The sequence below is a fragment of the Biomphalaria glabrata genome, chromosome 17, assembly GCF_947242115.1.
Source record: "Biomphalaria glabrata chromosome 17, xgBioGlab47.1, whole genome shotgun sequence".
NCBI classification, from domain to species: Eukaryota; Metazoa; Mollusca; class Gastropoda; family Planorbidae; genus Biomphalaria; species Biomphalaria glabrata.
This window is the reverse complement of record NC_074727.1, coordinates 28,131,266-28,155,101: the sequence shown is the minus strand read 5'-3', so window position 1 is coordinate 28,155,101 and position 23,836 is coordinate 28,131,266. Positions and strand designations below refer to the sequence as shown.

The window sequence follows — 23,836 nt, the reverse complement described above, 5'->3', positions numbered from 1 at the left end:
CTTTGTCCTGATGACTGACTAAACATTAACCATTTCCTACGGCTGATAAAATACAAAAATTTAACCTGTTATTACTTAACTTAAGCCTAGAACAAGGAAATCGCAACAATTAATAATAACAAAAATAATTTTTTAATGCAATTTCAACCTATTGTTTTTTAAAGCTAGTCTTCCTTCTCCAGCACATTGTAGCCTCAGTATCCTGTTCTCAGTGTTCTCCTGTTCTCTCAGGAAGTGAGTGATCAACTTGTAGAGATTGGAGGGGGTGGCCCTCAATAGACAGCTGATATGCATGATCCCATCCCTCCGCTGAATTGTTTCTACATGGTAAATTGTCCTGTACTCAATCTCTAACATTCAATAATGCTGGAGTCTCTGCCTGTTTCGTCTCTAGCGACAAATAAAGTTGTCTTCCCAAAAGTCATACAAATTCCCTTCATATGGCCGAGCATCATTTAGTACTTCGAGGGGAGTTCTTACATTGGCAGGTGGAACAAATGAGATTAAACAAACATTTAGCAAGATAAGTGATCCTGACACACACACACACACACCTAAGTTTGTCAATGTTGCAGCAAGAGACGCCGCTGGTTTATCAAATGCCTCAGATAATCAAGATTCACTTGAGTTTTAATATGACCTTAACCCTACTTTGTCATTTACATGAAGCCTATTTGAATGGTTAGAAACCTATTTCTTTTCAAATCAGCAGTAAAAGCTCCCATCCCTTTTGATGAGCATGCACAAACAAATCATTGCCAACACATGAAAACATTCTGACCTTTTCTAGCTTACGTATCTGTGACATATAGGTATCCTTGGCTTTGAACTGCATGAATCTCATATTGGAAGCTTCATTCACCTCAGTAATGATGTTCACATGTGGAAACAACCTGTGAATAAAAAGTTGAATATTAGTGACAAGCTTTTTAAAACTCCTGAGATATATTCTAGTTTCAACTAGAGAAAGATTTTTTTTTAAAGGATTTGTTGGCAGTTCTATGTTGTCTAAAGTATAACTAGTGGATATGTAGGCACTTTTATGTTGTCTAAAGTAAAACTAGTGGATATGTTGGCAGTTTTATGTTGTCTAAAGTATAACTACTTTATATGTTGGCAGTTCTATGTTGTCTAAAGTAAAACTAGTGGATATGTTGGCAGTTTTATGTTGTCTAAAGTATAACTAGTGGATATGTTGGCAGTTTTATGTTGTCTAAAGTATAACTAGTGGATATGTTGGCAGTTCTATGTTGTCTAAAGTATAACTAGTGGATATGTTGGCAGTTCTATGTTGTCTAAAGTATAACTAGTGGATATGTTGGCAGTTCTATGTTGTCTAAAGTATAACTAGTGGATATGTTGGCAGTTCTATGTTGTCTAAAGTATAACTAGTGGATATGTTGGCAGTTTTATGTTGTCTCAAGTATAACGAGTGGATATGTTGGTAGTTCTATGTTGTCTAAAGTATAACTAGTGGATATGTTGGCAGTTTTATGTTGTCTAAAGTATAACTAGTGGATATGTTGGCAGTTCTATGTTGTCTAAAGTATAACTAGTGGATATGTTGGCAGTTTTATGTTGTCTCAAGTATAACGAGTGGATATGTTGGTAGTTCTATGTTGTCTAAAGTATAACTAGTGGATATGTTGGCAGTTTTATGTTGTCTCAAGTATAACGAGTGGATATGTTGGTAGTTCTATGTTGTCTAAAGTATAACTAGTGGATATGTTGGCAGTTTTATGTTGTCTAAAGTATAACTAGTGGATATGTTGGCAGTTCTATGTTGTCTAAAGTATAACTAGTGGATATGTTGGCAGTTTTATGTTGTCTCAAGTATAACGAGTGGATATGTTGGTAGTTCTATGTTGTCTAAAGTATAACTAGTGGATATGTTGGCAGTTCTATGTTATCTAAAGTATAACTACTGGATATGTTGGCAGTTCTATGTTGTCTAAAGTATAACTAGTGGATATGTTGGCAGTTTTATGTTGTCTAAAGTATAACTAGTGGATATGTTGGCAGTTCTATGTTGTCTAAAGTATAACTACTTTATATGTAGGCAGTTCTATGTTGTCTAAAGTATAACTAGTGGATATGTTGGCAGTTCTATGTTGTCTAAAGTATAACTACTGGATATGTAGGCAGTTCTATGTTGTCTAAAGTATAACTACTGGATATGTTGGCAGTTCTATGTTGTCTAAAGTATAACTAGTGGATATGTTGGCAGTTTTATGTTGTCTAAAGTATAACTAGTGGATATGTTGGCAGTTCTATGTTGTCTAAAGTATAACTAGTGGATATGTTGGCAGTTTTATGTTGTCTAAAGTATAACTAGTGGATATGTTGGCAGTTCTATGTTGTCTAAAGTATAACTAGTGGATATGTTGGCAGTTCTATGTTGTCTAAAGTATAACTACTGGATATGTAGGCAGTTCTATGTTGTCTAAAGTAAAACTAGTGGATATGTTGGCAGTTCTATGTTGTCTAAAGTATAACTAGTGGATATGTAGGCACTTTTATGTTGTCTAAAGTATAACTAGTGGATATGTTGGCAGTTTTATGTTGTCTAAAGTATAACTAGTGGATATGTTGGCAGTTCTATGTTGTCTAAAGTATAACTAGTGGATATGTTGGCAGTTTTATGTTGTCTCAAGTATAACGAGTGGATATGTTGGTAGTTCTATGTTGTCTAAAGTATAACTAGTGGATATGTTGGCAGTTCTATGTTGTCTAAAGTATAACTACTGGATATGTTGGCAGTTCTATGTTGTCTAAAGTATAACTACTGGATATGTTGGCAGTTTTATGTTGTCTAAAGTATAACTAGTGGATATGTAGGCACTTTTATGTTGTCTAAAGTAAAACTAGTGGATATGTTGGCAGTTTTATGTTGTCTAAAGTATAACTAGTGGATATGTTGGCAGTTCTATGTTGTCTAAAGTAAAACTAGTGGATATCTTGGCAGTTTTATGTTGTCTAAAGTATAACTACTTTATATGTTGGCAGTTCTATGTTGTCTAAAGTATAACTAGTGGATATGTTGGCAGTTCTATGTTGTCTAAAGTATAACTAGTGGATATGTTGGCAGTTCTATGTTGTCTAAAGTATAACTACTGGATATGTTGGCAGTTTTATGTTGTCTAAAGTATAACTACTTTATATGTTGGCAGTTCTATGTTGTCTAAAGTAAAACTAGTGGATATGTTGGCAGTTTTATGTTGTCTAAAGTATAACTAGTGGATATGTTGGCAGTTTTATGTTGTCTAAAGTATAACTAGTGGATATGTTGGCAGTTCTATGTTGTCTAAAGTATAACTAGTGGATATGTTGGCAGTTCTATGTTGTCTAAAGTATAACTGCTGGATATGTTGACAGTTCTATGTTGTCTAAAGTATAAATAGTGGATATGTAGGCAGTTCTATGTTGTCTAAAGTATAACTACTTTATATGTAGGTAGTTATATGTTGTCTAAAGTATAACTACTTTATATGTAGGTAGTTCTATGTTGTCTAAAGTATAACTACTTTATATGTAGGCAGTTCTATGTTGTCTAAAGTATAACTAGTGGATATGTTGGCAGTTCTATGTTGTCTAAAGTATAACTACTGGATATGTTGGCAGTTCTATGTTGTCTAAAGTATAACTACTGGATATGTTGGCAGTTTTATGTTGTCTAAAGTATAACTAGTGGATATGTAGGCACTTTTATGTTGTCTAAAGTAAAACTAGTGGATATGTTGGCAGTTTTATGTTGTCTAAAGTATAACTACTTTATATGTTGGCAGTTCTATGTTGTCTAAAGTAAAACTAGTGGATATCTTGGCAGTTTTATGTTGTCTAAAGTATAACTACTTTATATGTTGGCAGTTCTATGTTGTCTAAAGTATAACTAGTGGATATGTTGGCAGTTCTATGTTGTCTAAAGTATAACTAGTGGATATGTTGGCAGTTCTATGTTGTCTAAAGTATAACTACTGGATATAGTGGCAGTTCTATGTTGTCTAAAGTATAACTAGTGGATATGTAGGCAATTTTATGTTGTCTAAAGTAAAACTAGTGGATATGTTGGCAGTTTTATGTTGTCTAAAGTATAACTACTTTATATGTTGGCAGTTCTATGTTGTCTAAAGTAAAACTAGTGGATATGTTGGAAGTTTTATGTTGTCTAAAGTATAACTAGTGGATATGTTGGCAGTTTTATGTTGTCTAAAGTATAACTAGTGGATATGTTGGCAGTTCTATGTTGTCTAAAGTATAACTAGTGAATATGTTGGCAGTTCTATGTTGTCTAAAGTATAACTACTGGATATGTTGACAGTTCTATGTTGTCTAAAGTATAAATAGTGGATATGTAGGCAGTTCTATGTTGTCTAAAGTATAACTACTTTATATGTAGGTAGTTATATGTTGTCTAAAGTATAACTACTTTATATGTAGGTAGTTATATGTTGTCTAAAATATAACTACTTTATATGTTGGCAGTTCTATGTAGTCTAAAGTAAAACTAGTGGATATCTTGGCAGTTTTATGTTGTCTAAAGTATAACTACTTTATATGTTGGCAGTTCTATGTTGTCTAAAGTATAACTAGTGGATATGTTGGCAGTTCTATGTTGTCTAAAGTATAACTAGTGGATATGTTGGCAGTTCTATGTTGTCTAAAGTATAACTACTGGATATGTTGGCAGTTCTATGTTGTCTAAAGTATAACTAGTGGATATGTTGGCAGTTCTATGTTGTCTAAAGTATAACTAGTGGATATGTTGGCAGTTCTATGTTGTCTAAAGTATAACTACTGGATATGTAGGCAGTTCTATGTTGTCTAAAGTATAACTACTGGATATGTTGGCAGTTCTATGTTGTTTAAAGTATAACTAGTGGATATGTTGGCAGTTCTATGTTGTCTAAAGTATAACTAGTGGATATGTTGGCAGTTTTATGTTGTCTCAAGTATAACTAGTGGATATGTTGGTAGTTCTATGTTGTCTAAAGTATAACTAGTGGATATGTTGGCAGTTCTATGTTGTCTAAAGTATAACTACTGGATATGTAGGCAGTTCTATGTTGTCTAAAGTATAACTACTGGATATGTTGGCAGTTCTATGTTGTCTAAAGTATAACTAGTGGATATGTAGGCACTTTTATGTTGTCTAAAGTAAAACTAGTGGATATGTTGGCAGTTTTATGTTGTCTAAAGTATAACTACTTTATATGTTGGCAGTTCTATGTTGTCTAAAGTAAAACTAGTGGATATCTTGGCAGTTTTATGTTGTCTAAAGTATAACTACTTTATATGTTGGCAGTTCTATGTTGTCTAAAGTATAACTAGTGGATATGTTGGCAGTTCTATGTTGTCTAAAGTATAACTACTGGATATGTAGGCAGTTCTATGTTGTCTAAAGTATAACTACTGGATATGTTGGCAGTTCTATGTTGTCTAAAGTATAACTAGTGGATATGTAGGCACTTTTATGTTGTCTAAAGTAAAACTAGTGGATATGTTGGCAGTTTTATGTTGTCTAAAGTATAACTACTTTATATGTTGGCAGTTCTATGTTGTCTAAAGTAAAACTAGTGGATATCTTGGCAGTTTTATGTTGTCTAAAGTATAACTACTTTATATGTTGGCAGTTCTATGTTGTCTAAAGTATAACTAGTGGATATGTTGGCAGTTCTATGTTGTCTAAAGTATAACTAGTGGATATGTTGGCAGTTCTATGTTATCTAAAGTATAACTACTGGATATGTTGGCAGTTCTATGTTGTCTAAAGTATAACTAGTGGATATGTTGGCAGTTTTATGTTGTCTAAAGTATAACTAGTGGATATGTTGGCAGTTCTATGTTGTCTAAAGTATAACTACTTTATATGTAGGCAGTTCTATGTTGTCTAAAGTATAACTAGTGGATATGTTGGCAGTTCTATGTTGTCTAAAGTATAACTACTGGATATGTAGGCAGTTCTATGTTGTCTAAAGTATAACTACTGGATATGTTGGCAGTTCTATGTTGTCTAAAGTATAACTAGTGGATATGTTGGCAGTTTTATGTTGTCTAAAGTATAACTAGTGGATATGTTGGCAGTTCTATGTTGTCTAAAGTATAACTAGTGGATATGTTGGCAGTTTTATGTTGTCTAAAGTATAACTAGTGGATATGTTGGCAGTTCTATGTTGTCTAAAGTATAACTAGTGGATATGTTGGCAGTTCTATGTTGTCTAAAGTATAACTACTGGATATGTAGGCAGTTCTATGTTGTCTAAAGTATAACTACTGGATATGTTGGCAGTTCTATGTTGTCTAAAGTATAACTAGTGGATATGTTGGCAGTTTTATGTTGTCTAAAGTATAACTAGTGGATATGTTGGCAGTTCTATGTTGTCTAAAGTATAACTACTTTATATGTAGGCAGTTCTATGTTGTCTAAAGTATAACTAGTGGATATGTTGGCAGTTCTATGTTGTCTAAAGTATAACTACTGGATATGTAGGCAGTTCTATGTTGTCTAAAGTATAACTACTGGATATGTTGGCAGTTCTATGTTGTCTAAAGTATAACTAGTGGATATGTTGGCAGTTTTATGTTGTCTAAAGTATAACTAGTGGATATGTTAGCAGTTCTATGTTGTCTAAAGTATAACTAGTGGATATGTTGGCAGTTTTATGTTGTCTAAAGTATAACTAGTGGATATGTTGGCAGTTCTATGTTGTCTAAAGTATAACTAGTGGATATGTTGGCAGTTCTATGTTGTCTAAAGTATAACTACTGGATATGTAGGCAGTTCTATGTTGTCTAAAGTATAACTACTGGATATGTTGGCAGTTCTATGTTGTCTAAAGTATAACTAGTGGATATGTAGGCACTTTTATGTTGTCTAAAGTAAAACTAGTGGATATGTTGGCAGTTTTATGTTGTCTAAAGTATAACTACTTTATATGTTGGCAGTTCTATGTTGTCTAAAGTAAAACTAGTGGATTTCTTGGCAGTTTTATGTTGTCTAAAGTATAACTACTTTATATGTTGGCAGTTCTATGTTGTCTAAAGTATAACTAGTGGATATGTTGGCAGTTCTATGTTGTCTAAAGTATAACTAGTGGATATGTTGGCAGTTCTATGTTGTCTAAAGTATAACTACTGGATATGTTGGCAGTTCTATGTTGTCTAAAGTATAACTAGTGGATATGTTGGCAGTTCTATGTTGTCTAAAGTATAACTACTGGATATGTTGGCAGTTCTATGTTGTCTAAAGTATAACTAGTGGATATGTTGGCAGTTTTATGTTGTCTAAAGTATAACTAGTGGATATGTTGGCAGTTCTATGTTGTCTAAAGTATAACTAGTGGATATGTTGGCAGTTTTATGTTGTCTCAAGTATAACGAGTGGATATGTTGGTAGTTCTATGTTGTCTAAAGTATAACTAGTGGATATGTTGGCAGTTCTATGTTATCTAAAGTATAACTACTGGATATGTTGGCAGTTTTATGTTGTCTAAAGTATAACTAGTGGATATGTAGGCACTTTTATGTTGTCTAAAGTAAAACTAGTGGATATGTCGGCAGTTTTATGTTGTCTAAAGTATAACTACTTAATATGTTGGCAGTTCTATGTTGTCTAAAGTAAAACTAGTGGATATCTTGGCAGTTTTATGTTGTCTAAAGTATAACTACTTTATATGTTGGCAGTTCTATGTTGTCTAAAGTATAACTAGTGGATATGTTGGCAGTTCTATGTTGTCTAAAGTATAACTAGTGGATATGTTGGCAGTTCTATGTTGTCTAAAGTATAACTACTGGATATGTTGGCAGTTCTATGTTGTCTAAAGTATAACTAGTGGATATGTAGGCACTTTTATGTTGTCTAAAGTAAAACTAGTGGATATGTTGGCAGTTTTATGTTGTCTAAAGTATAACTACTTTTTATGTTGGCAGTTCTATGTTGTCTAAAGTAAAACTAGTGGATATCTTGGCAGTTTTATGTTGTCTAAAGTATAACTACTTTATATGTTGGCAGTTCTATGTTGTCTAAAGTATAACTAGTGGATATGTTGGCAGTTCTATGTTGTCTAAAGTATAACTAGTGGATATGTTGGCAGTTCTATGTTGTCTAAAGTATAACTACTGGATATGTTGGCAGTTTTATGTTGTCTAAAGTATAACTACTTTATATGTTGGCAGTTCTATGTTGTCTAAAGTAAAACTAGTGGATATGTTGGCAGTTTTATGTTGTCTAAAGTATAACTAGTGGATATGTTGGCAGTTTTATGTTGTCTAAAGTATAACTAGTGGATATGTTGGCAGTTCTATGTTGTCTAAAGTATAACTAGTGGATATGTTGGCAGTTCTATGTTGTCTAAAGTATAACTGCTGGATATGTTGACAGTTCTATGTTGTCTAAAGTATAAATAGTGGATATGTAGGCAGTTCTATGTTGTCTAAAGTATAACTACTTTATATGTAGGTAGTTATATGTTGTCTAAAGTATAACTACTTTATATGTAGGTAGTTCTATGTTGTCTAAAGTATAACTACTTTATATGTAGGCAGTTCTATGTTGTCTAAAGTATAACTAGTGGATATGTTGGCAGTTCTATGTTGTCTAAAGTATAACTACTGGATATGTTGGCAGTTCTATGTTGTCTAAAGTATAACTACTGGATATGTTGGCAGTTTTATGTTGTCTAAAGTATAACTAGTGGATATGTAGGCACTTTTATGTTGTCTAAAGTAAAACTAGTGGATATGTTGGCAGTTTTATGTTGTCTAAAGTATAACTACTTTATATGTTGGCAGTTCTATGTTGTCTAAAGTAAAACTAGTGGATATCTTGGCAGTTTTATGTTGTCTAAAGTATAACTACTTTATATGTTGGCAGTTCTATGTTGTCTAAAGTATAACTAGTGGATATGTTGGCAGTTCTATGTTGTCTAAAGTATAACTACTGGATATAGTGGCAGTTCTATGTTGTCTAAAGTATAACTAGTGGATATGTAGGCAATTTTATGTTGTCTAAAGTAAAACTAGTGGATATGTTGGCAGTTTTATGTTGTCTAAAGTATAACTACTTTATATGTTGGCAGTTCTATGTTGTCTAAAGTAAAACTAGTGGATATGTTGGAAGTTTTATGTTGTCTAAAGTATAACTACTGGATATGTAGGCAGTTCTATGTTGTCTAAAGTATAACTAGTGGATATGTAGGCACTTTTATGTTGTCTAAAGTAAAACTAGTGGATATGTTGGCAGTTTTATGTTGTCTAAAGTATAACTACTTTATATGTTGGCAGTTCTATGTTGTCTAAAGTAAAACTAGTGGATATGTTGGCAGTTTTATGTTGTCTAAAGTATAACTAGTGGATATGTTGGCAGTTTTATGTTGTCTAAAGTATAACTAGTGGATATGTTGGCAGTTCTATGTTGTCTAAAGTATAACTAGTGGATATGTTGGCAGTTCTGTGTTGTCTAAAGTATAACTAGTGGATATGTTGGCAGTTCTATGTTGTCTAAAGTATAACTACTGGATATGTTGGCAGTTCTATGTTGTCTAAAGTATAACTAGTGGATATGTTGGCAGTTTTATGTTGTCTAAAGTATAACTAGTGGATATGTTGGCAGTTCTATGTTGTCTAAAGTATAACTACTTTATATGTAGGCAGTTCTATGTTGTCTAAAGTATAACTAGTGGATATGTTGGCAGTTCTATGTTGTCTAAAGTATAACTACTGGATATGTAGGCAGTTCTATGTTGTCTAAAGTATAACTACTGGATATGTTGGCAGTTCTATGTTGTCTAAAGTATAACTAGTGGATATGTTGGCAGTTTTATGTTGTCTAAAGTATAACTAGTGGATATGTTAGCAGTTCTATGTTGTCTAAAGTATAACTAGTGGATATGTTGGCAGTTTTATGTTGTCTAAAGTATAACTAGTGGATATGTTGGCAGTTCTATGTTGTCTAAAGTATAACTAGTGGATATGTTGGCAGTTCTATGTTGTCTAAAGTATAACTACTGGATATGTAGGCAGTTCTATGTTGTCTAAAGTATAACTACTGGATATGTTGGCAGTTCTATGTTGTCTAAAGTATAACTAGTGGATATGTAGGCACTTTTATGTTGTCTAAAGTAAAACTAGTGGATATGTTGGCAGTTTTATGTTGTCTAAAGTATAACTACTTTATATGTTGGCAGTTCTATGTTGTCTAAAGTAAAACTAGTGGATTTCTTGGCAGTTTTATGTTGTCTAAAGTATAACTACTTTATATGTTGGCAGTTCTATGTTGTCTAAAGTATAACTAGTGGATATGTTGGCAGTTCTATGTTGTCTAAAGTATAACTAGTGGATATGTTGGCAGTTCTATGTTGTCTAAAGTATAACTACTGGATATGTTGGCAGTTCTATGTTGTCTAAAGTATAACTAGTGGATATGTTGGCAGTTCTATGTTGTCTAAAGTATAACTACTGGATATGTTGGCAGTTCTATGTTGTCTAAAGTATAACTAGTGGATATGTTGGCAGTTTTATGTTGTCTAAAGTATAACTAGTGGATATGTTGGCAGTTCTATGTTGTCTAAAGTATAACTAGTGGATATGTTGGCAGTTTTATGTTGTCTCAAGTATAACGAGTGGATATGTTGGTAGTTCTATGTTGTCTAAAGTATAACTAGTGGATATGTTGGCAGTTCTATGTTATCTAAAGTATAACTACTGGATATGTTGGCAGTTTTATGTTGTCTAAAGTATAACTAGTGGATATGTAGGCACTTTTATGTTGTCTAAAGTAAAACTAGTGGATATGTCGGCAGTTTTATGTTGTCTAAAGTATAACTACTTAATATGTTGGCAGTTCTATGTTGTCTAAAGTAAAACTAGTGGATATCTTGGCAGTTTTATGTTGTCTAAAGTATAACTACTTTATATGTTGGCAGTTCTATGTTGTCTAAAGTATGACTAGTGGATATGTTGGCAGTTCTATGTTGTCTAAAGTATAACTAGTGGATATGTTGGCAGTTCTATGTTGTCTAAAGTATAACTACTGGATATGTTGGCAGTTCTATGTTGTCTAAAGTATAACTAGTGGATATGTAGGCACTTTTATGTTGTCTAAAGTAAAACTAGTGGATATGTTGGCAGTTTTATGTTGTCTAAAGTATAACTACTTTTTATGTTGGCAGTTCTATGTTGTCTAAAGTAAAACTAGTGGATATCTTGGCAGTTTTATGTTGTCTAAAGTATAACTACTTTATATGTTGGCAGTTCTATGTTGTCTAAAGTATAACTAGTGGATATGTTGGCAGTTCTATGTTGTCTAAAGTATAACTAGTGGATATGTTGGCAGTTCTATGTTGTCTAAAGTATAACTACTGGATATGTTGGCAGTTTTATGTTGTCTAAAGTATAACTACTTTATATGTTGGCAGTTCTATGTTGTCTAAAGTAAAACTAGTGGATATGTTGGCAGTTTTATGTTGTCTAAAGTATAACTAGTGGATATGTTGGCAGTTTTATGTTGTCTAAAGTATAACTAGTGGATATGTTGGCAGTTCTATGTTGTCTAAAGTATAACTAGTGGATATGTTGGCAGTTCTATGTTGTCTAAAGTATAACTGCTGGATATGTTGACAGTTCTATGTTGTCTAAAGTATAAATAGTGGATATGTAGGCAGTTCTATGTTGTCTAAAGTATAACTACTTTATATGTAGGTAGTTATATGTTGTCTAAAGTATATTTACTTTATATGTAGGTAGTTCTATGTTGTCTAAAGTATAACTACTTTATATGTAGGCAGTTCTATGTTGTCTAAAGTATAACTAGTGGATATGTTGGCAGTTCTATGTTGTCTAAAGTATAACTACTGGATATGTTGGCAGTTCTATGTTGTCTAAAGTATAACTACTGGATATGTTGGCAGTTTTATGTTGTCTAAAGTATAACTAGTGGATATGTAGGCACTTTTATGTTGTCTAAAGTAAAACTAGTGGATATGTTGGCAGTTTTATGTTGTCTAAAGTATAACTACTTTATATGTTGGCAGTTCTATGTTGTCTAAAGTAAAACTAGTGGATATCTTGGCAGTTTTATGTTGTCTAAAGTATAACTACTTTATATGTTGGCAGTTCTATGTTGTCTAAAGTATAACTAGTGGATATGTTGGCAGTTCTATGTTGTCTAAAGTATAACTAGTGGATATGTTGGCAGTTCTATGTTGTCTAAAGTATAACTACTGGATATAGTGGCAGTTCTATGTTGTCTAAAGTATAACTAGTGGATATGTAGGCAATTTTATGTTGTCTAAAGTAAAACTAGTGGATATGTTGGCAGTTTTATGTTGTCTAAAGTATAACTACTTTATATGTTGGCAGTTCTATGTTGTCTAAAGTAAAACTAGTGGATATGTTGGAAGTTTTATGTTGTCTAAAGTATAACTACTGGATATGTAGGCAGTTCTATGTTGTCTAAAGTATAACTAGTGGATATGTAGGCACTTTTATGTTGTCTAAAGTAAAACTAGTGGATATGTTGGCAGTTTTATGTTGTCTAAAGTATAACTACTTTATATGTTGGCAGTTCTATGTTGTCTAAAGTAAAACTAGTGGATATGTTGGCAGTTTTATGTTGTCTAAAGTATAACTAGTGGATATGTTGGCAGTTTTATGTTGTCTAAAGTATAACTAGTGGATATGTTGGCAGTTCTATGTTGTCTAAAGTATAACTAGTGGATATGTTGGCAGTTCTGTGTTGTCTAAAGTATAACTAGTGGATATGTTGGCAGTTCTATGTTGTCTAAAGTATAACTACTGGATATGTTGGCAGTTCTATGTTGTCTAAAGTATAACTAGTGGATATGTTGGCAGTTTTATGTTGTCTAAAGTATAACTAGTGGATATGTTGGTAGTTCTATGTTGTCTAAAGTATAACTAGTGGATATGTTGGCAGTTCTATGTTGTCTAAAGTATAACTACTGGATATGTAGGCAGTTCTATGTTGTCTAAAGTATAACTACTGGATATGTTGGCAGTTCTATGTTGTCTAAAGTATAACTAGTGGATATGTAGGCACTTTTATGTTGTCTAAAGTAAAACTAGTGGATATGTTGGCAGTTTTATGTTGTCTAAAGTATAACTACTTTATATGTTGGCAGTTCTATGTTGTCTAAAGTAAAACTAGTGGATATCTTGGCAGTTTTATGTTGTCTTAAGTATAACTACTTTATATGTTGGCAGTTCTATGTTGTCTAAAGTATAACTAGTGGATATGTTGGCAGTTCTATGTTATCTTAAGTATAACTAGTGGATATGTTGGCAGTTCTATGTTGTCTAAAGTATAACTACTGGATATGTTGGCAGTTCTATGTTGTCTAAAGTATAACTAGTGGATATGTAGGCACTTTTATGTTGTCTAAAGTAAAACTAGTGGATATGTTGGCAGTTTTATGTTGTCTAAAGTATAACTACTTTATATGTTGGCAGTTCTATGTTGTCTAAAGTAAAACTAGTGGATATGTTGGCAGTTTTATGTTGTCTAAAGTATAACTAGTGGATATGTTGGCAGTTTTATGTTGTCTAAAGTATAACTAGTGGATATGTTGGCAGTTCTATGTTGTCTAAAGTATAACTAGTGGATATGTTGGCAGTTCTATGTTGTCTAAAGTATAACTACTGGATATGTTGACAGTTCTATGTTGTCTAAAGTATAAATAGTGGATATGTTGGCAGTTCTATGTTGTCTAAAGTATAACTACTGGATATGTTGACAGTTCTATGTTGTCTAAAGTATAACTAGTGGATATGTAGGCAGTTCTATGTTGTCTAAAGTATAACTACTTTATATGTAGGTAGTTATATGTTGTCTAAAGTATAACTACTTTATATGTAGGTAGTTATATGTTGTCTAAAGTATGACTACTTAATATGTAGGCAGTTCTATGTTGTCTAAAGTATAACTAGTGGATATGTTGGCAGTTCTATGTTGTCTAAAGTATAACTACTGGATATGTTGGCAGTTCTATGTTGTCTAAAGTATAACTAGTGGATATGTTGGCAGTTTTATGTTGTCTAAAGTATAACTACTTTATATGTTGGCAGTTCTATGTTGTCTAAAGTATAACTACTTTATATGTTGGCAGTTCTATGTTGTCTAAAGTATAACTACTTTATGAGGGTCTGACCTAGATATCTTCTGCACAGCAACTATAGTCTCAGCATCATTTAAGTTTTCTTCTCCTCCAGGATCAGCTTGTATATGTGAGATAACCAGATGAATGGCTTTGTTGACTCCAGCCACCAGAAGGTCATCAAGACTACAAAATAAAACATTCATTTAACTTTCATCTCTGACATCTAAACAAATAGACACTACTAAACAATGCTTTCAAATTAGAACAATTTAAGTCTTATTTGACAACTATCTCTGCTAAAATCAGAGCAGTGTTTGAAGATATGAAAGATGTGACAGCATTACAGACTCTCCATTTTTAATATCAAACAATGTGTGTACACACATTTGTATTGTATCTTAAAGCTGTGAGAATAGTAGTGTTATAGTCATGGTGGTGACATGAGTAGAAGTAGCAATGTGTGGGGGATCAACTGACATTTGTGACATGTCCTGCTAGCTGTCAAGTGATGATAAACAGAGAGTGTGCTGGAATGAATTCTCCACATGTAAATTGCATGTGATAATGTAGAATGTTTTTCTGTTATTTAGCAAGAGAAGGCCTTGAAGGACCCTATCAAATCTAAAGACTGTGCCAGAGTCACACAGTTTGTCTGGAACAGCTCAGCACAGAGTCAGCTACTGTAAATCCAGAGGTATCCAGGATGAGACAGAGAGAGACCAGTAGAGTTAAGTATGGCAGTAGGGTTATGTTCAGTCAAGCATTTGTAGTCAGAATATCCTGTTGCTAATTGTACAGTATTAGTTGTTGAATTATTAGTTAGTTAAGTATGACATTCTCTTAGTGATGATAGTGATCATCAAAGCAGTAACATTTGCAGTGGGTCAGCACATTGTTTTAGACTAGGCTGTGTACGGTGCAGCTTAGTTCTGTCTCCCAATGAGTAATCCTCTCCTTAGAGTTGGCACTTGTCTAGCCCTATCATTGACAGCTGTTGTGCAGTGTCCAAGATCCATACAATGGATAAGGCTTTTATTACAAATACATGAATCCATTAAAAATTTACCAATTAGTTAATTAATTTTATTTATAATTGAAATAGGGAGCTTATTCCTACAGAATTTACATAAATGGCAGTGATTTTTGCGGTATTTTGTTTTTTTCATTAAACTCAACATTATTTTGTCCAACTCACAGAACTCTATAATCTCTTCTTTGCCCCTGCTGAGAATTGGGTCATGTCCTACAGTACATGCATAATGCAAATATAGTCACAATATATAAGAACAAAAAAGATCAGAGTGATTCAATAGGGGTATCTCTCTCCTCAGTATAGTTGGCAAAATATTTGCTAGAGCGCCACAAACAAAGCTGCAAGTTAAAGCTTCTAGAGTCAATCCAAGTTCATTGAATGTTTTTATGGGAAACAAAATGTACACTGAAATTCAATGGTGCCCAATCAACACCTTTTGCTGTCAGCAGCGGGGTCATACAGGGATGTGTGCACCTACTCTGTCTGGCATATTCTTCTTCTGCCTACTGCATACAGCAACATCAAAGAAAGTATATTTCTCCATACAAGATCCTCTGTAAAACTATTCAATGTATCCAGATTGAGGGCTAAAACCAAAGTTATGAAGGTAGCCTACTAATCAGAGAACTTCTCCAACCTTATGATGCAGCTATTGTTACTGATTCTGCTACTCAGCTTCAGAGCCTGGGGTTGACAAACTAAATCTGCTACATGCCAGAAGTTAAATATTAGCCAAAGCAAGATCAAAATACTACCACTGGAAAATGTTGTTGATATCTTGGCTCCATCATCTCCAACAATGTGCTACTAAATAAAGACATCAACAACAGGATAGCCAAGGAAATGGGCACCATGTCATGGCTGCAGAAAAGAGTATGGGACATAACCTTGCTAACTAACAATACCAAAGCCCTAGTCTACCAGACCTGTGTGATGAGCACTCTGCTATAAGTAGTGAAACATGGTCCACCTACTCTTGGCAGAAAAAAAAGTTGATTATCTTCCACCTCCAATGCTAAAGGAGAATTTTTTAAAGAAGGTGGCAAGATAAAATAACCAATGAGGATGTGTTGCGAAGAGCAGGGTGTCAGAAAATCCGCAATTATAAGCAGCAGGCCTTGGCTGGCTTGGTCATGTTCACAGAATGGTTATCTAACAAAGCAGGAGAGTGGAATGTGGCCCACTTTTAAGGTATACTGACATATGCAAATGAATTGCTGGAAGCCCACTTTTAAGGTATACTGACGTATGTAAATGAGTCGGTGGTGGCCCGCTTTTAAGGTATAGTGATGTATGTAAATGCAACATCAACACAAACAAATGGAAAAAAGAGGCACTGGATGGATCCATGTAGAGAGCAAGCATAAAGGAAGGGTTCAAGATTGCAGATGGCATACACACAGTAGTAAAAAGAAGAGTGAAAGTGCAACATTGCCTGGTGTTTACAGATGTGACCAACTTGTGCCATCAGCTGAGTATCAAGGATTGGCCTCTAGCCACATGAGAAGTTGCAAAGAGAAAAGATTGTTTTCAAGACATACATTTTGATTTTGTCCAAATAAGTCTTAATTATGACCAGATTTATTGTATCAAGAATTTGTTATTTACATAAGCAGCTTACACACCATTACGATAAATCATGGCAAAATTTAACATTCACTGAACTATGTAGTCAAAACAAATCTAACACACACTGAATTATGTAGTGAAAACAAATCTAACACACACTGAATTATGTAGTCAAAACAAATCTGACACACACTGAATTATGTAGTCAAAACAAATCTAACACACACTGAATTATGTAGTCAAACATTTATGTACATCAAATCTAATAGGAAATTCAACAAGGTATTCCAAAATAAATAGGAGATACAAACACATACCTTGTTAAAGCTCCTTGCATCCAAAATACTAGAGGAAAGTGAGCAATGGTCTCTAAAAAAAATCTAGTTGGTCTGTGGACACAATGTTAAATTAGAGGCATGCCTTTTTAATCCAACAGAAACATGACAAGACACTTGATGCTCTACAAGTCTATCTATTGCAAGCCACTTGATGCTCTTACAACACAGGTGAATCTTACCTTTCCTCAAACATAAGTATGATTGGACTGAGGGACAACAGGCTCAGGTAGTTGGAGCGAAGTGGTATGATGAAGTTGTACAGACCAGGACAACATTGTTTCACTGACAAAATGACCAGCTGATGGTCCCATCTGTGGTCCGAGGCTAACTTGTAGGAGCAATGCTCACAGGGCTAGAGTTCAATACATAAATCTATCATTAGAAATAATTTCATTTGATGGCAGAAAGTGATTACATTAATTAAATCAATTAACTCTTTCAGTGGCGTTACTCTCAGCAAGTAACTTGGTATCTTGGTATCTATTTGTTTCACTATCTTTACAATGTTACACTTTTTATTTCTCTCTTTGTTTTATCTTCTGGATATGAGAGTAATCCTTCTTTGCTTTATTAGGGAATTTAATGTGTCACTACCTCAAAGTTGGTGCCATAGTGTAGAAACCCTATTTCAATATTGTGAAAGTTATTCACAACTCATGTTGCCCTAAGTTGAACACTTTTGACCTTTAGTGAACTCGAGTTAAGGGCAGTTAGTTATTTGAAGGAGTTGGTAATAGACAGTTTAGAGAGAAGCAGTTGTTAGAGTTACTAAGTGGTAGAAGAGTTACTAAGTGGTAGACAGTTGAAACAAGAAGTAAGGACAGTTACTAAGTGGTAGACAGTTGATACAAGGAGTAAGAACAGTTACTAAGTGGTAGACAGTTGGTACAAGGAGTAAGGACAGTTACTAAGTGGTAGACAGTTGGTACAAGGAGTAAGGACAGTTACTAAGTGGTAGACAGTTGGTACAAGGAGTAAGGACAGTTACTAAGTGGTAGACAGTTGGTACAAGGAGTAAGGACAGTTACTAAGTGGTAGACAGTTGATACAAGGAGTAAGGACAGTTACTAAGTGGTAGACAGTTGATACAAGGAGTAAGAACAGTTACTAAGTGGTAGACAGTTGATACAAGGAGTAAAGACACAGTTACTAAGTGGTAGACAGTTGATACAAGGAGTAAGAACAGTTACTAAGTGGTAGACAGTTGATACAAGGAGTAAGGACAGTTACTAAGTGGTAGACAGTTGATACAAGGAGTAAGGACAGTTACTAAGAGGTAGACAGTTGATACAAGGGGTAAGGACAGTTACTAAGTGGTAGACAGTTGATACAAGGAGTAAGGACAGTTACTAAGTGGTAGACAGTTGATACAAGGAGTAAGGACAGTTACTAAGTGGTAGACAGTTGATACAAGGAGAAAGAACAGTTACTAAGTGGTAGACAGATGGTACAAGGAGTAAGGACACAGTTACTAAGTGGTAGACAGTTGATACAATGAGTAAGAACAGTTACTAAGTGGTAGACAGTTGATACAAGGAGTAAGGACACAGTTATTAAGTGGTAGACAGTTGGTACAAGGAGTAAGGACAGTTACTAAGTGGTAGACAGTTGGTACAAGGAGTAAGGAGAGTTACTAAGTGGTAGACAGTTAGTACAAGGAGTAAGGACAGTTACTAAGTGGTAGACAGTTGGTACAAGGAGTAAGGACAGTTACTAAGTGGTAGACAGTTGATACAAGGAGTAAGAACAGTTACTAAGTGGTAGACAGTTGGTACAAGGAGTAAGGACACAGTTACTAAGTGGTAGACAGTTGGTACAAGGAGTAAGAACAGTTACTAAGTGGTAGACAGTTGGTACAAGGAGTAAGGACACAGTTACTAAGTGGTAGACAGTTGATACAAGGAGTAAGGACAGTTACTAAGAGGTAGACAGTTGATACAAGGAGTAAGGACAGTTACTAAGAGGTAGACAGTTGATACAAGGAGTAAGGACAGTTACTAAGTGGTAGACAGTTGATACAAGGAGTAAGGACAGTTACTAAGTGGTAGACAGTTGGTACAAGGAGTAAGGACAGTTACTAAGTGGTAGACAGTTGGTACAAGGAGTAAGAACAGTTACTAAGTAGTAGACAGTTGGTACAAGGAGTAAGGACAGTTATTAAGTGGTAGACAGTTGATACAAGGAGTAAGAACAGTTACTAAGTGGTAGACAGTTGGTACAAGGAGTAAGGACACAGTTACTAAGTGGTAGACAGTTGATACAAGGAGTAAGAACAGTTACTAAGTGGTAGACAGTTGATACAAGGAGTAAGGACAGTTACTAAGTGGTAGACAGTTGGTACAAGGAGTAAGGACAGTTACTAAGTGGTAGACAGTTAGTACAAGGAGTAAGGACAGTTACTAAGTGGTAGACAGTTGGTACAAGGAGTAAGGACAGTTACTAAGTGGTAGACAGTTGATACAAGGAGTAAGGACAGTTACTAAGTGGTAGACAGTTGATACAAGGAGTAAGGACAGTTACTAAGTGGTAGACAGTTGATACAAGGAGAAAGAACAGTTTCTAAGTTATTATTATATTCACCATGTTTCTATAAAGTATTAATACTGATCATTCCTGAATTGAATTGAGTATCATATTCACTATGTGGTGTTATTGCTTATATTAAACTTATTTGTGTCTGCTACATCAAGTGTCATTTCCTTATTCTGTGCAAGTGAAGTATGATCTGATCCCAATGTCACCACCATGCCTGCATGGATAAACCAACAGTGTCAAAATATAACCCAGTGACAGAATGCAAGGAGGAAGGTTCTTCTTTTTGATTTGATTTTCCATAACATTAATAATGGGAATACTAAACGATCATTAAGTCATTTTAAACAAATTTCAAGTGACAAATTGTTGTAAGTATTTGTCAATATTTATGGATGAAATGTAGAAATAAAAGTGAAATATTTCAGTCTATTACTTTTTTAATGAATTTATTTTTAGATATTTCCTTTTTCTGCACTTTTTCTGGACTAATTTTTTAAATTTTTTTTATACTTTTGTAATCCATTCATTTTCCTTTAAAATAAAATCATTGATATAGTCAAATAAAAAAGTTATGTTTGTTTTTGTAGCTCTAGCCCCCCCCCCTGAACATTTTTGTTTGTGCTGGAAAATTTCAAATTTGTTTGTCTCTAAACACTGAAGAGTTGACTGCTCAAACTTAGCATCTGAATTGTTTGATATCTCCTATACAGTCCTCAACTCTCATTCAGGATTGACTGCTTAAACTTAATTAGCATCTGAAGTGTTTGATATCACCTTTACAGACCTCAAATTTCATTTTGTATTTGCTATGAACTAAACTAACCTAAAAGAAACAATTTTGAATGATATTAATTTAGATCAGAAGAATATAAAAAAAACTCTTTTTGAGTTCATGTTGTTTTTATAGGGCTGGGACAAACAAATGATTGGATATTTGAATGAACAGGATGAAGGTCTAACCAGCAACTTCCTGATGCTACTTTTCAAATCTAATACATTTGTGACTCTCTACAAGTTTGTTAGAGTCAAAGAAATGTGTTGATAGAAACATGGTTCCTTTAAAAGGATCTTTTTTTTTTCCTAATTGTTTTCAACAATATATTAATGAGGCCACAAAGTTTTTAATCATTTTACCTAGTCTAAACAACACACATGTCATGTGACTATATAGCATTAGACCTATCTTTCCCCACTCTAGACAACACAAATGTCATGTGACTGTATATAGAGATAGACCAACCTTTCCCCACTCTAGACAACACAAATGTCATGTGACTGTATATAGAGATAGACCTACCTTTCCCCACTCTACACAACACAAATGTCATGTGACTGTATATAGAGATAGACCTACCTTTCCCCACTCTAGACAACACAAATGTCATGTGACTGTATATAGGGATAGACCTACCTTTCCCCACTCTAGACAACACAAATGTCATGTGACTGTTTATAGAGATAGACCTACCTTTCCCCACTCTAGACAACACAAATGTCATGTGACTGTATATAGAGATAGACCTACCTTTCCCCACTCTAGACAACACAAATGTCTTGGTTCCTTGTGAAGGTGACACAATGTCCTCCTGGTTCCTAGGTTGAGGGTGCTGGGCGGTGGTCCAATGGTCATACTGAGTCAGATTGATTATAAGTTAGTGCAAATATGACTGAAATGCTAGGACAGAGAGTGAGCTAAACATTTGACACTAATGACACCTTCATATTATTAAATGTAAAAAAAACCAAAGAAATGATAATCGATTTTCATAGGGACAAGAAGGAAAATGATATTGTTTCTGTAGCTGGAGAGACTATTGAAATTGTGCAAACCTTTAAATACCTTGGTACTATCCTAGACAATAAACTAAATTTTACTGCAAATACTGATTATATCAGCAAAAAAAGGCAGCAAAGATTACAATTACTAAGAAAACTGTCCTCGTTTAATGTTAGCGAAAAGGCCTTGGCTATGTTTTATCAAGCTCACATCTGCAATATTTTAAGTTTTAATATAACTGCCTGGTATGGCAATCTGAGCATTAAAAATAAAAATAAACTTTATAGAATCCTAAATGCTGCTGGCAAAATCATTGGCAAAAAACAAACCCCATTTGGGCAGTTGTTTGAGACAAACATCTATAAAAAAGCTAACAAGATCCTCGAAATAAAGAATCACCCTTTGTGTCCGGATTTTGTGATTTTACCATCACAAAAGAGATACAAGTCACCGATAGCAAAGACAAACAGACACAAACACTCTTTTGTTCCCCTGGCAATCAAATCATTAAATAAGAACAATCTGGTATAAACTTTTTCACATGTAAATTATGAGTGAGTCTGGTGTGAATGTACACTTTGGTTTCTTATAGTTATCATGTTTTTTGTTTGGTGTAATGCACAAAGTGTAAGACAAATTTCTTTACGGATAATAAAGATTATTATTATTATTATTTAATGATGAAAGGAATCAAGACATTAATGGATACTTTACTTCAATATTTACTGATGTAGGAAGAAAAAGGAATTTATAGTCAGTATGATGGAGTTTAAGAAAGTATAGTCAGGGTTGAATAAGAGTTTAAGAAAGTATAGTTGGGAGTGATGGAGTTTAAGAAAGTATAGTCAGGAATGATGGAAGTTTAAGAAAGTATAGTCAGGAATGAAGGAGTTTAAGAAAGTATAGTCAGGAATGATGGAAGTTTAAGAAAGTATAGTCAGGAATGCAGGGAGTTAATAAGGTATAGTCGGGGATGATGGAGTTTAAGAAAGTATAGCCAGGAGTGATGGAGTTAAAGAAAGTACAGTCAGTAATGCAGGGAGTTAAGAAAGTATAGCCAGGAATGATGGAGTGTAAGAAGTATAGTCATGAAGGATGGAGTTAAAGAAAGTATAGTCAGGAATGATGGAGTTAAGAAAGTATAGTCAGGAATGATGGACAACTTTCTGCAAAATGTAAACAAGAAAAACCTTAAAACTAATACTCTATTTAAAAAAAAGAGTATATATGAAGTGTAATTGTATTGTTTTAACTCTCTAAGGCAGGCACTCAACGAAAGACAGGTCGACAACAGTAAACGATGTATTTATTTATTATAACTAGTATAAGCATCAACGAATAGTAATAGTTACTAGTTAGACTTGGACGTCTGCTATAAAGTCACAGGGAGTAATATGTCTAAGTTCTAAGAGTCCTACTTCATACCAGAACACAGAGCAGACCACCGACACACTTCCAAGTGTCGCTCAAGGTCTCCCACACAGTTTCCTGGTATCACACAGGACAGCACTCAGCACCAGAATGTTCAGACTCCCATGACTTTTAGCCAGCTCACAACAGTCCTTCTTCCTGTCTCTATATGTCTTTCACTAGTCGTGTTCAGTAGTGCTCAGATGCGCACCATTAGTGTAGCGCGGGAGCGGGGTTACAACATTGCCCCCTTCTCAGATCTGTTTGTCCCGAACAGATTCAGGTGCCCTACAGGGTGGTGGACGTTGGTCAGTGCAGGTGGAGGTCGGTCTGTGGGAGCTACAGACGGCAGGGAGCGTGTTCCCCACAAAGTCATCCACACTGCTCTCTGCTGGTGCCGCTTTCTCCTTCTCCAGTTGATCTGCCTTTGGTTAAGGGGGCGTCGTTTTCGTTGTCTGGCCTTTCTCTCAGTCAGCACCGACGGCAGCTTCATGGCAGGAAGAGAGGCAGTGGATGTCATGGCGGTGGTCATCAAGACCATTGGTCTTACACATTGCTCCAGCACGCTTTCTTGATGCACCGTAGGCCCCCAGGAGGCCAGGTTGTCAAACACGGCATAATCTTCAAGCGTGTCCGAAAGACATGTCTGTGAGGCACGTGGGCAACGTCCTATGTGCACAAGTTCATCAGCTGCAGGGTGCTTCTGACCATCTTCAAGGCCTCTCTCGCTGGTGAAAACAGAAGTATCGAAGTCTAGTGGTTTCAGACCCTGTTGATGGGTTTCTTGACATTTGCACTCCCATCGTGAAGCATCACATGTACAGTTATTGCTTACCGCCTGAATGCAACAATCAAAATTCAAGTTCCCCTCGTAGGCAGATCGACAGGGGTCCTTAAGGTCCAAAGTGACAGGCTCTAACGCAGGCTCAAAGTTGTCCTGCTCTGTCCGGGTCGTTGTGGCACTCAAAACTGGTAAAGCAAAAGTTTCAGTCGCTTAGCAGACTTCTTCTATTGCTTCAACTGTCTCTTTCTGTTCATCTGCGTTTTTCTTGTTAACATTGACGCA

At 34.7% G+C, this 23,836-nt stretch overlaps 1 protein-coding gene across 4 annotated transcripts in view; it reads right to left on the bottom strand.

Moving 5' to 3' along the window:
• LOC106052506 (potassium channel subfamily T member 2-like) overlaps positions 1-23,836 on the bottom strand; it is a 138,783-nt gene that overhangs the window by 22,754 nt on the left and 92,193 nt on the right. For all 4 annotated transcript variants that reach the window (XM_056016391.1, XM_056016390.1, XM_056016392.1 and 1 more), the window contains 5 exons: positions 21,109-21,214; positions 17,228-17,400; positions 17,028-17,099; positions 14,160-14,291; positions 782-893 (listed from right to left, as the gene is read on the bottom strand). In XM_056016391.1, the coding sequence (XP_055872366.1) occupies positions 782-893; positions 14,160-14,291; positions 17,028-17,099; positions 17,228-17,400; positions 21,109-21,214 (595 nt within the window). The remainder of the gene's footprint in view (positions 1-781; positions 894-14,159; positions 14,292-17,027; positions 17,100-17,227; positions 17,401-21,108; positions 21,215-23,836) is intronic.